General features: G+C 36.1%; 1 protein-coding gene across 1 annotated transcript; it reads left to right on the plus strand.

The window, feature by feature from the left end:
- The first annotated feature begins 7,021 nt into the window (after positions 1 to 7,021).
- LOC107473800 (uncharacterized) lies at positions 7,022 to 9,411 on the plus strand. The gene is made up of 3 exons (XM_016093372.1): positions 7,022 to 7,520; positions 7,601 to 7,757; positions 7,830 to 9,411. The coding sequence occupies exons 1-3, from the start codon at positions 7,022 to 7,024 to the stop codon at positions 9,409 to 9,411; spliced, it is 2,238 nt and encodes a 745-aa protein (XP_015948858.1).
- Positions 9,412 to 11,990: the final 2,579 nt, after the last annotated feature.

Raw genomic sequence — 11,990 nt, forward strand, 5'->3', positions numbered from 1 at the left:
GAACAAGAAGTATGATAGTGCAAATACTTAGTTATTTATTTATTCTATTTATTTATTCTATTATATAAATATTGAGTTTCTGCACTTAATGATGGAGCTGACGTAGCATGCTCCAGATAGTGTTTCTCGATTTGATTATTTTAACTAATTAAATACAATTTATTACAATGACTTAATTATATTAACTAATTGATTTGATTGAATATTTAAATATTAATATAATTTATTAAAATTTATATTACTTAATTAATTAGACTATGTTAATTATAATTCATTATATCAGTGAATTGGTTTTTTCATTTACAAAATCTAAAGTAAAATAAATAATTTATTATTTATTCTAATTAAATTCATTAAATTGGATGACGCATAGCAACGCACACGGCGACAGAGCAGATACGACAATAGTAGTGACTGGACAGGTGGAATAACGGTGACAAGATGGAAGTTGCATATTCTTCTCTATTGCATTCGAAAGCAAGTTAAGTAATATTCTACTCTCCTGGGGTTTTGGGAGTGAGATCATAAAATTGAGAGCAAGAAAAGTTAGGTGGCTATTTGGTTTTTCAAGGCTTTTTTTTCCAGATTTCTAAATACCTAAAAGAGCACCGTGTTAAAGATTATATATCCTTCATTTCTTTCTTTCTTTTTTTTTAAATGTAGATGAATATAAAGTTAATGTAAAATATAAAAAAATTCACATAAAGTTATCTAGACTTTAGAGTCATTAATAAGTTTTTTGACCAATAAAATGTCATTAATAATCTTCTCTAAAAGTTTAAGTTGCATAAATATAATTAGATAATTTTAATAAGAATAATATTACGCATTTAAATTTATCTATTCTATTATATAAAAATCAAATTGTTGTACTTAATGATGAACCTGACGTAGCATGTTTCTGAGAATGTTTTTTGATTTATTTCTTTTAACTTATTAACTATAAGTTATTACGATAAATTAACTATATCAACTAATTAATTTGATTAAATATTTAAATATTATATAATTTATTTTAATTTATATCAATTTGATTTGGTAGTATTTTCTAATTTATTTATTTTAATATTCTATTAGTATTTTTAATTTATTTTTTAAATTTATTAACCCAAATTTATTGTGTGTACTAATTAATTAATTTGATTAATTTATTAGTCATTAAAATAATAAATCTATGAATAAAATAGGCAACTGAGATACTTTCAACTAATAATCAAATCAAATCAAATCAAATCATATATATTGAGCTAGATTCAAATCATATAAATTATGGACCAAATTAAAATAAAATAATTTCTTACTTATTCAATACACTTTTTGTATTTACAAATAAATTATTGTCTACTTCAATATATGAATTTTTTATAAATTTTTTATTGCACAATTCACTTTAACACAAATAAATTAATTTATAAAAATTTAAACTTGAACGCTTGCTATGATTAAACTCAAACTTTAATTTACTTTGTCATATTATTATATAAATATTAAATTCTTCGATTAAACACTTATTTGATTATGAAATGATATTATATATTACTTTATATTGACAATTAAATTTTAGTTACTACACAAATATTATATTTTAGGTAATTGTATATTTTTTTGTTATGTTGAAAATTATTATATAATTCTAAGATAGTTTAGTTATGTTTATTTTTTTAAAAGAATTGTCATTATTGGAGAGTAACTAATATTTGTGATAGTATAAAATTAAAAAATAAAAATACAAAATATTAATATACTGTGTTTTCGAAATATAAATCTTGAAGTAAATATATGAATTATAATTAATGATCATAATTAAAAGTCTTTATTTTATTTCAATTTATTTAGGACATGTTTATCTTAAATTTTATTCCTTTATTAATTAGTATTTTTTTACATTTAATTATCATTAATTTATATAAATTAAAATATATAACTTAAAAAAATAGATACGTGTCTACAAAATAAAAAATATATATTTTTTTGTTAGTAAAAAATTTATGACGATTTAGTTTTTTTTTTGCATCATATCTTATATTTTTACCATAAGTTAGAGGTAAATTATTAAATATAAATTAGATTTATTACTTATTATTCTAATTCGAATTCATTAAATTCGATTTAAATGGAGACAACTAGGCAACGTTATTGGATTTAGGGGATTCAGGTAATTTTAGGGTGACTTTGATTTATCAACGTAAATTAGCCTAATATGTGATATTAGTTATTGTTATATATATAAAAAATGTGCATATTTATGCATTGTTTAGATTAGAAGAATTTGTAGAGAAATAACATGCTGGGAAAGAAAATGGATAGAAAAAATTAATTTTTCATTATTTGGTTCAACAAAGAAATTGAATGAAAAATATAAAAGTGTATATGAAGCTCACGTAAATTTTTTCTCTTCAAAGTTACGAAGAAAACTGATTCAAAAGTGCAAACATGGATAAAAATATAGAGTTACCATTTGAAATATAATTTATATATAATATATAAAAACATTAATATAATTTTTTTCTATTATAATTTTTTCTCTTCTTACTTTTCCTTCCATTCAAGCAAAAGAAATTTTTTCCTCTATTTTCTTTTCATTCATTTTTTTCATCTAAACAACACACAAAAAAATGTACTTTTCTTTCCATTTTCTTTCCTCTTATTTTTTATCTTATATCCAAACAATAGTTTAGTGTTTATCCATTTATCTTTTATTAATATTGTTATAACAAGGATACATGTAACTTTATAAAAATAATATAATCTAAATTTTAATTATCTAAGAATTTATTGAGTGGTTAGAATATCTCCACGTCACGAACCAATGAATGCTAACAATAAGAATGATCACAAAAATAGCCAAAACGGGTATTTGCAGGGATTACTCGCGTTTTGGAGCTAGATGGTGACTCCTGAAATCCTCACGACCTGCCATGCGAAAATGAATGGGGACTAGGGGTGGCAAACGGGTCGAAATCTGTTGAGCTGGTCGTATAACCCGCCAAAAAATGCGGGTTGGGCTGGAAATTTATGGCCACCAAACTTAAAAATCTCGCCTACCCTGCACCGCCTAATCCACGGGATTTGGCAGGCTTCGGCGGAGCGGGGCAGGCTTTTCCGCTGGGCCAAGCTTTTATTTTGGTAGAGCCATTTTTTACAAATTTCTATGATATTATTGATCTACAAAATGATGAAGATGATAATTGAAGAAGTTTTAAGTTATATTTTTGATCATATTTGTTTTGCTTTGGACAATGCTGGTTTTATTATTTTGTTTTAAAAAAATTATTTATAATTATATTTGTTACATATTTATAATTATAAAGGCGTTAATGTACATGAATTTAGAAATTATAATTTTTTTATGTTTTTAGAAATTAGAAATTTATTGAAATCGTTGTAAAATTATATATATTGTTTAATATTTAATGACTTATAAAAAAAGGAGATCCCGCCAGCCTACCATTAGGCGGGCGGGAGGCAAATTCAGGACTGTCTTACTAGGTAGGGCGGGCTTTTGGCAAGACAGGGCAGACTTTCTCGTTTGCCACTCCTAATAGGGGAACGGACATAAGTACCCGCCCCATAAAACTTATTAAATATACGCGAATATAAAATTATTAATTTATCCTAATTTATATATACGTAAATCCATTTCTTGAATTTAGTAATCCTAATTTCTGCCTCCAATTCGAATTTTTTCTTTTTCTTCTATACTCATTATCAGCATTGATCCTCTCTCTCTAACTCACTTTCTCTACCTCTCATCAAGTCCGTCACTATGTCGCTCAGTATCGTCCTAAAAAATTATGTTATGTAATTATGTTGGATTATTTTTTTATGTTTTCTCCTTTTGAAATGTTATTTTTCATAACGAATATGTTATAAATTGTGTTGAATTATATTGAATTGATTATTTTATGATTTATTATATTATGTCTTTTTGTGTTAATTTTTTAAAAAAATTTCAAAGAATATTCGTAAATATCCGAAGAAATCTACGTTCTCTAAGAGATAATTAAATAGGAACTTGCAATGACGGAGAAAGAACAGAGACATTTTTTTAAATAGGAATGAGAGATGGAAAGTGGGTTTCTCACGCTCCCCTGAGTCCTCGTTACCATATTAATTTATTTTTCAATAGAATAAATTATATATTGAATAACAAAAGTTGCTATCGGTTTCTTTTCATACTAACTAATACTCAACGATGGTGTTTCGATACACAATATTACCAAAAAATATTAATCGATCTAATAACTTTTATAATGACATAAGTTTATGAATTTGAAAATTTAAAAATTATTTCATAAAATGTGAAGTTTTAATAAGTAATAAGTTGATCATATTATTTTGATTTCAATAATGAATATAATAGCAATAAATTGTCCCAAGTAAATTTCAACAAAGACAAAAATTCATAAGTATTTTTATTAATGAAAAATTAATCTATTTTAAAGACAAATTGGATTTTCATAATTTGTTCTAGTTTATCACCAAACAGAATATAAGAACACAAAATTTTATCTCTGTTCATCAGTGTCTTGTCCTGTCCTGTTCTCAGTTCTTAGAAACAAACGCAGCCTTAGTCTTGGATAATGATATTAAGATTTAGAGGTACATAAAGTGCCACATATTGTTATTATTTAGGATCATTCTGTTTGGAGATAAGCCTGAGGCATCGGTGTACTGAAAATTTCTATCGTTGCTCCGTAACTTCCCTGGGATCATACAATTTAGTTAGGGATCGGCATGCCTGGCGCACTTGTATAGAGCATTGTGTATGGTATCTCGTGTCGACTGCAAGGAGATCGATGGTTCACTAACACTTTTGCTTATTTGAACTTGGATCCGTCTACCATTTCTTGCACCGATTCTCGGCAATTCCCAACTCTTTTCGATTGCAAGCAGGTAAAATTAATTATTATTTGCTTGTTGAAAAAATGTATATGTTGTAATATGTGCTGATTGGCCAAAAACTTTACATGATCAATTGATATTTCATAGATCACATATTGGTCATGCTACCTAATTAATCTGTAATATTTATCTATCATACATTGTATCAAAAATATATACCTACATTCATATACTGAGAAAATTTTAGTACATGCATGACCTCCAAATCCAACGAACGCATGAAAGCAAGCTCCACAAATGAATGCTGGTTTACTAGTGCATTTGCCACCTCCGCCACATCTGCCTCTATAGTGTCATCAGCCTGATCTTTGTCTCCACCCGAATCAACGACCTTATAGTTACTTTTAAACTCCTCTTCGCTATCACTATTTCGGTCTGCTTTAGATTGTTCGAACTCAATATACAGCTTGATGAACGATATCTATGATCGAATTTCCATATACACTGAAAACATATCTTGCAAGCTCGCTTCATCAGTTACATATACGGATATAAGATACCTGTACAAAATGCATGACACTCTCCTAGATATTTAAGAACCCATTTTCTCACAAATCACACCTTTTAATTCTTCAAACAACAATGTAAATAAAATAACAATATATAACGAATTTTCACACACAAATTTCACTCCTTCAACTGTTTGTAACAAATTCTGTCCATGATAATAAATTTTTAATATCATTCTATTATCCATTATGATATATTCACATCAAACACTCTCAATCTTAGTATTATTGCTGTTGAAATAATGAAGAAGAAGAAAGAACCAGAGAAATTTCAGAAAAGAGAATTGAGAGACGAAGAAGAAATAGACATGTTCGGCCAACTTTAGGTATATATAAACATAAAAATCGGACAGGCCGACCGTATTTTAACCGGTTTAGGTATATATACGAATTTAAAAATACTGCATGCATGAAATCGGACCATCCGATTATTATACAAATGTTAATTCAAAATTCTTTTAACATACACAAATTGGACCGTCCAATTTGTGTTCTCTTTACTGCCACAAAAAAATCGGACGATCCGATTTCATTCCTCTAATTTTAAAAATCTAACGCCGTCACAATATTGTATTAACTCATACCTCCATAACTCACCGTTACACACGCATTATAATCATATTCAAAATAATGAGCCACCACATTTAATTTTTTTTTACTGTGAAGCGAAAATAGTGAATATGCAAGACAAAAAAAGAAAAATAATTATAAAACATAAAAAATAATCTATTTACTTTTATCTTTTTTGTTTTGTTAAAAAGATAGTTTTTAAAGACACAACCATAAAAACAATAAGTTAAATATAAACTTTTTTAAAAAAGATATCTATAAATACATTAAAAATTAAAATTTTCTACTTTAATCCTCTTGAGATGTTTTTAGAACTCTTCTTGTACTAAATAATCACTTAATCAGCATGCGCTCTCTCTTTGTCTCTTTTATTTGCCATAGATAGATATTTTATTTCCATAAAAATAAAATATTATCTTATTAGGGCTGATTAATTTCAATATGGAAAACATGTGGGTGAATTGGGAGAATATGGAGCAACTGTGTGTATTACACTGAGATGGATGTTGGCAGAGGACATGCACAGCACGCAGGGGGCGTGGTGCTTACATCACGTGGGGGCGTGGAAGCTAGGTGGCAAGTTGGGGATGAGCCACCTAGGCAGCACGCAGGGGGCGTGCTTAGTCAGCACGCAGGGGGCGTGCTGACGTGGCGAAATCTCATTGGCCCATGACTGCACCACGTGGGGGGCGTGCTGACGTGGCGAAATCTGATTGGCCCGTGACTGCACCACGTGGGGGGCGTGCTGCGTCAGCACGCGGGGGCGTGCTGACGTGGCGAAACGTGATTGGTCCAAGTGTGAACCACGTGGGGGGCGTGGTAAGTTCACCGCTCTATATAAGGTAGAGCTCGATAGTGTTTTCCATACTGAGTGAGTGAGAGTTGAGTGTGTTGTGAGGATTCTTTGATGCTGTAGTTGGTGTAATGGAGGACACCGCAAATTTGGTGGTGTATCGTAATGGTGAGATAATACGTAATACCATGAGGGAGTGAGGTTTGTGTCACAAAATTCGTTTTCGTTTGTGGTTCCATGCACGATGACGTTAATGGAGCTGCAGAACGGCCTATGTCAAAGCATGGAGAATGGTACGTTAATGAGAGTGAGCAGAATTCTGTACCGAAATCCGGTGGTGGTTTTTGGTGGCCTAATACAATTTGATACCATTCCGATCACGGATGAAGCGAGTATGCAGAATATGTTTCAAATTCACCGGCAGACTTATATGAGACACCCACAGATTGAGTTGTACGTTGAGTTTGAAGCTGAGGAGGTAGAAGCGGTCCAAAATGATATAGATGTAAATGATGATATAGCTGCAGTGTACGAAGGTATGAATAGTGACAGCGAAGAGGACTTCGAAGCCACTTATGAAGCCGGCGATGAAGATGAGGATGGTGATGTGGGAGTTGAGGCAGTAGTGGAGAATGTAGTGGTTCGTCCCTCGAGCAGTCAACCGATGGGCGTTCCACCTTTTATGTGTGAGTTGGATCTCGACGCGATGCATGCCCCCGAGTTTCCGGAATATGCAAACAGAGGTACGTGTTGACTAAATAAGAAGTTTTTGTTACTTTATACGTTGGAGTGTGCAATAAACGATGATTTCGGCTTTCTGTAGGTATTCCTGATCCTGAGGACGGAGAGTTCCGAATTGGAATGGAATACAGCTCTAGAAAGTCGGTCGTTGCAGCAATTAGAAGTTTCACTATATCTAGAGGAGTTGACTATGATGTGTTTGAGTCTGAGCCACAGACGTTCTATGCAAAATGCAAGATGTACGGGCGTGGATGTGACTAGCTTATCCGAGCCAGCTTGATACGGAGAAAAGGTTGTTGGGAGATACGCAGATACAACGGTAGGCACACGTGCACCATCGGAACGATTTCACAAGATCATTCCAAGTTGGACTCAGATACAGTTGCTGAGGCTATAAGGCCGTTGGTCGAGACGGACCCGTCCATCAAGGTGAAATCTATAATTGCGGAAGTCCAGTCAAGGTTCAACTATACCATCAGTTATCGAAAGGCTTGGTTGGCAAAGCAGAAGTCAGTTGCCATCGTTTTCGGTGATTGGGAGGAATCTTACCAAGCATTGCCATGGTGGCTCTCGGTCATGGTGGAGAAGATTCCTAGTTCAGTTGTCCAAATAGAAACACGACCACTCTACAACGGGAACGAGGAGGCACAAGGTGTAAAAATACTTCATCGTGTATTTTGGAGTTTCAATCCATGCATTAGGGCATTCAGGCATTGCAAGCCCCTGGTTCAGGTTGACGGCACACACCTATACGGAAAATACAAAGGTACACTTCTAGTCGCTGTTGCACAAGATGGGAACCAGAACATTGTGCCTATCGCCTTTGCCTTGGTGGAAGGTGAGACAGCTGATGCGTGGCACTTCTTCCTCAGGAATCTGCGAACGTATGTTGTTAGAAAAGACGGTGTGGGTATGATCTCAGACCGGCATGAGTCAATACGGGCAGCAGTTAATCGTTCCGGTGGTGACTGGCAACCTCCAAGAGCATGGTGGATGTTTTGTATAAGACACATCGGCAGTAACTTCTTAAGGGCATTCAAAGTCCCTCACTTGCAGAAGCTTGTTGTCAATATAGGGTATTCAAGAACGGTGGAGGAGTACAATATCAACTATAAGAGGTTGGAAGAGCGAGGCGAGGCATATGCCAGGTGGTGCGATGCCATCGGACTCAGACATTGGGTATTGGCATTCGACGAGGGACATCGATGGGGCCATATGACAACAAACCTTGTGGAGTGTATTAACTCAGTGTTGAAGGGTGCCCGTAATCTACCTGTGTTGGCGCTGGTACGAGCAACATATTATAGGTTAAATGAACTCTTTACGCGGAAGAGTGCGGAGTCTCACGAACGCAAGCGTGCTGGATTTACGTATTCCGCATTTGCGCAACAGCGGATAGAAGCAAGTATGCAACAGGCTGGGAACATAGTTGTGCACCGGTTTGATAGAAGAAATGAGGTGTTTGAGGTGCGCGAAATGACTACTGGAAAGGTGTTAGTTGTTGATCTAGCGCGACGGACGTGTGACTGTGGGCACTTTCAGGTTGAACGGATACCATGTCGCCATGTTATTGCTTGCTGTGCTAACCAGCGTCTTGATTGGCAGTTGTATGTGCATGATGTGTACAAGATGACGGAACTTCGTAAGGTTTATAGGTTTGAGTTCACACCCTTAGGAGATCCTGAGACATGGCCTGCTTATGAGGGACCCACATTGGTCGCTAATCCCGCACAGAGGCGGACGTCTAAAGGCAGGCCCAAACTGACCCGATACCTGAATGAAATGGACTCACGTGACATGCGTGGTCCTCGGATATGCCGTCTCTGTGGGGCTCAGGGTCATAGTCAGAGTAGGTGTCCGCAGCGTGCTGGACCGAGTGGTGCTGGTCAGTAGTTTAGTTTACTCGTGTTTGTACTTTTTAGTTTGCATTTCGTCAGTTAGTGCTTTTATTATCATTCGTGTTTGTACTTTTTTATTTGTATTTTTTCAAATGAAGTCTATCCATTGATATCTAACTGTTTGCTTAATATTGTCATTAACTGATTTTCTTAAGTTAATATACAAAAAAGGGAACTACAGGTTACATAAGTTACCAAAGCAAACATTAAACACGAATTACATTAAATTAACTCTGAAAATAAAATCTAGATAACCTAAACCGAAGCTCACTTCTTTCCACCAAAGTACCTCAGTCCCTTACCCATAATGCCCAGACTGAACCGCGATGGAGTATACCTATCAGGTGGATTTCGCTCCGTCCGTAGGTCATATGGGTGACCTCGAACTGAGTCATCCACCCCCGGAGCTCCCGAACCACCTGCCTCTGTCGGAGCGGCCGAACCACCTGCATCTGTCGGAGCGGATGATCCAGGGTTGAACGTGTCAACAACTGTGTATGCCCGCTGACGATGCATAAAACCACTATCACATGATGCACTCGCTGACGTGCGGTCGGAAGTACGACCCTGCAAACCATGAGCCGTATCTACTGATGCCCTACGTGGATCAGCTGACACCGACAGTGAAGGGATACCACTGAAATCTGACCAGCCACCCAAACCAGCCTCTCTGCCACTGGAGAAGTCAAACCAATCTGTACCGGAAGGAATGGTAAGTACGGGATCATCATGATGGCCAGACGGACCGTGGTCACTGTGCTGAGAATGGTGGCTGCTCTGAGCGTGGGGGGTGTGCTCAGAGTGCTGAGAGTGGTGACTGGCCTGAGAGTGATGGCTACCATGACTGTAGGCCGGTGGCTGTGGTATATAATAAGGAATCGGCTCAAACACTGCATGCTGTGGGGCAGGTGGCTGTGGTATATAATAAGGAATCGGCTCAAACACTGCATGCTGTGGGGGAGGTGGCTGTGGGGCAGGTGGCTGTGGATAATGAGGAACATACCCCATCAATCTCAACAGATGTGCGTAGGAGCGTACGTACCAATCCCGGTACTCAGCTGTCGGTAAAAAATTCCAGGTCGGAAGGGGGTGCTTTCCCGATACTCTACCGTCGGGAAAAAATCCCAGGTCGGAGGGGGGTGCCGATCCCGCAGTCGACTGTGTTGCCTGTGGGCCCACTCCTCTATCCATGCCCCATGCAAAACTGTCCAGTTATGTAGCTGCACTCCACGTAGAACGACGCAATGCTGATCAACTGGAATATCTCTAACTGCCCCCGGAGGAGGTTGTGCATATCCATACTGACGCATCACTCGGTCCGCAGGGTGCCACTCGACACACTCGAATGACAACAACGGAGCAACGATGTCACACACCTCAAGATGGGGATATAAGTCGTCCGGAACGATCAATCCGTGATACGGCCGCCACTCAAACTGCCACAGTATTATTGGCATATTAGAACCCTAACAATAATGGATTGAAAAACGGAACAGCTAAAATATAACTATTTACCTCTTCCATGTAGTCTATGTCATGCCTGAATGTCTCTACGGTCTTCGATAACCACGCTGTAGTCCGTTCCGAATGACTCCACCTGACACATTATTAATCGAAAAAATTTAAATAAAACAGCATATGTCAAACATGCATCATGAATATAACACAAGACTAAAATAAGACTTATTACCTCTTGGCAACTGGTATCTCGGCGGGTGGAAGGGTTTGTCTCGGTACGGGAGCAAGAAACGGCATTCGCTCCCATGCCCAAACAAACAATAGATTCAGAGGGCCATCCATCTCCTTAGTATCATATCGTGATGCACGGCATAGTGCTCTGTAAAGATGAGCGAGACAAGCTGACCCCCAACTGTAAGCATGGATCTGCTCGAAATCGCGAACCAATGGTAAATACTTCGCATGTGCATATGCGGTCGACTTGTCCGTGAATAGCGTCGACCCTAACAAACAGAATATATGACATCTGACGTATCTCCTGATGGACTCCTCAGTATTCAACGGCTCTGCATCTCTAATACGTCGAACCCAAGCCAACTTTATATAGGACTTCGCATTATGACTGACTGATGGCTCACGACCGAATATTGCTATGCCCTGATTTTGAACAAACTCGCTGCTACTATCTGTCCATCCACTGACAGGCTCTCCATCAATGGGTAGCCCGAATATATGAGCAACGTCCTCTAATGTCACTGTAACCTCACCGATTGGCAATACAAAGCTATGGGTTTCAGGCCTCCACCTTTCAACCAGAGCAGCTAACATGGGGTGAAATCCTCTTATGACTCCAATTCTGGAGACGTGGTAGAATCCCGTAGCGCGTAAGTGGTTCTCCACATTCGGATTCCACGTCTGCGGTGGATCCAGTTTACGCACCAACAAATTCCTGTTAGGCTGCATTAACAAAATTACATGTTACATTAATTAGATAATAATCCTTATAATATTATAATAATATATATTATACGGTACAATAATATAATAATATATATATGTATTCTACATAACATAATAAATAATATATATCATAAAAAAATAATAATATTATAAATA

Source organism: Arachis duranensis, chromosome 2 (assembly GCF_000817695.3).
Source record: "Arachis duranensis cultivar V14167 chromosome 2, aradu.V14167.gnm2.J7QH, whole genome shotgun sequence".
In the NCBI taxonomy this organism is placed as follows: domain Eukaryota; kingdom Viridiplantae; phylum Streptophyta; class Magnoliopsida; order Fabales; family Fabaceae; genus Arachis; species Arachis duranensis.

Coding starts and splice junctions, on each gene's coding strand:
- LOC107473800 (XM_016093372.1), top strand. CDS start 7,022: ATGACGTTAATGGAGCTGCAGAACGGCCTATGTCAAAGCATGGAGAAT. Junction 7,521..7,600: donor TCCGGAATATGCAAACAGAG/GTACGTGTTGAC, acceptor GGCTTTCTGTAG/GTATTCCTGATCCTGAGGAC. Junction 7,758..7,829: donor TTCTATGCAAAATGCAAGAT/GTACGGGCGTGG, acceptor GGAGATACGCAG/ATACAACGGTAGGCACACGT.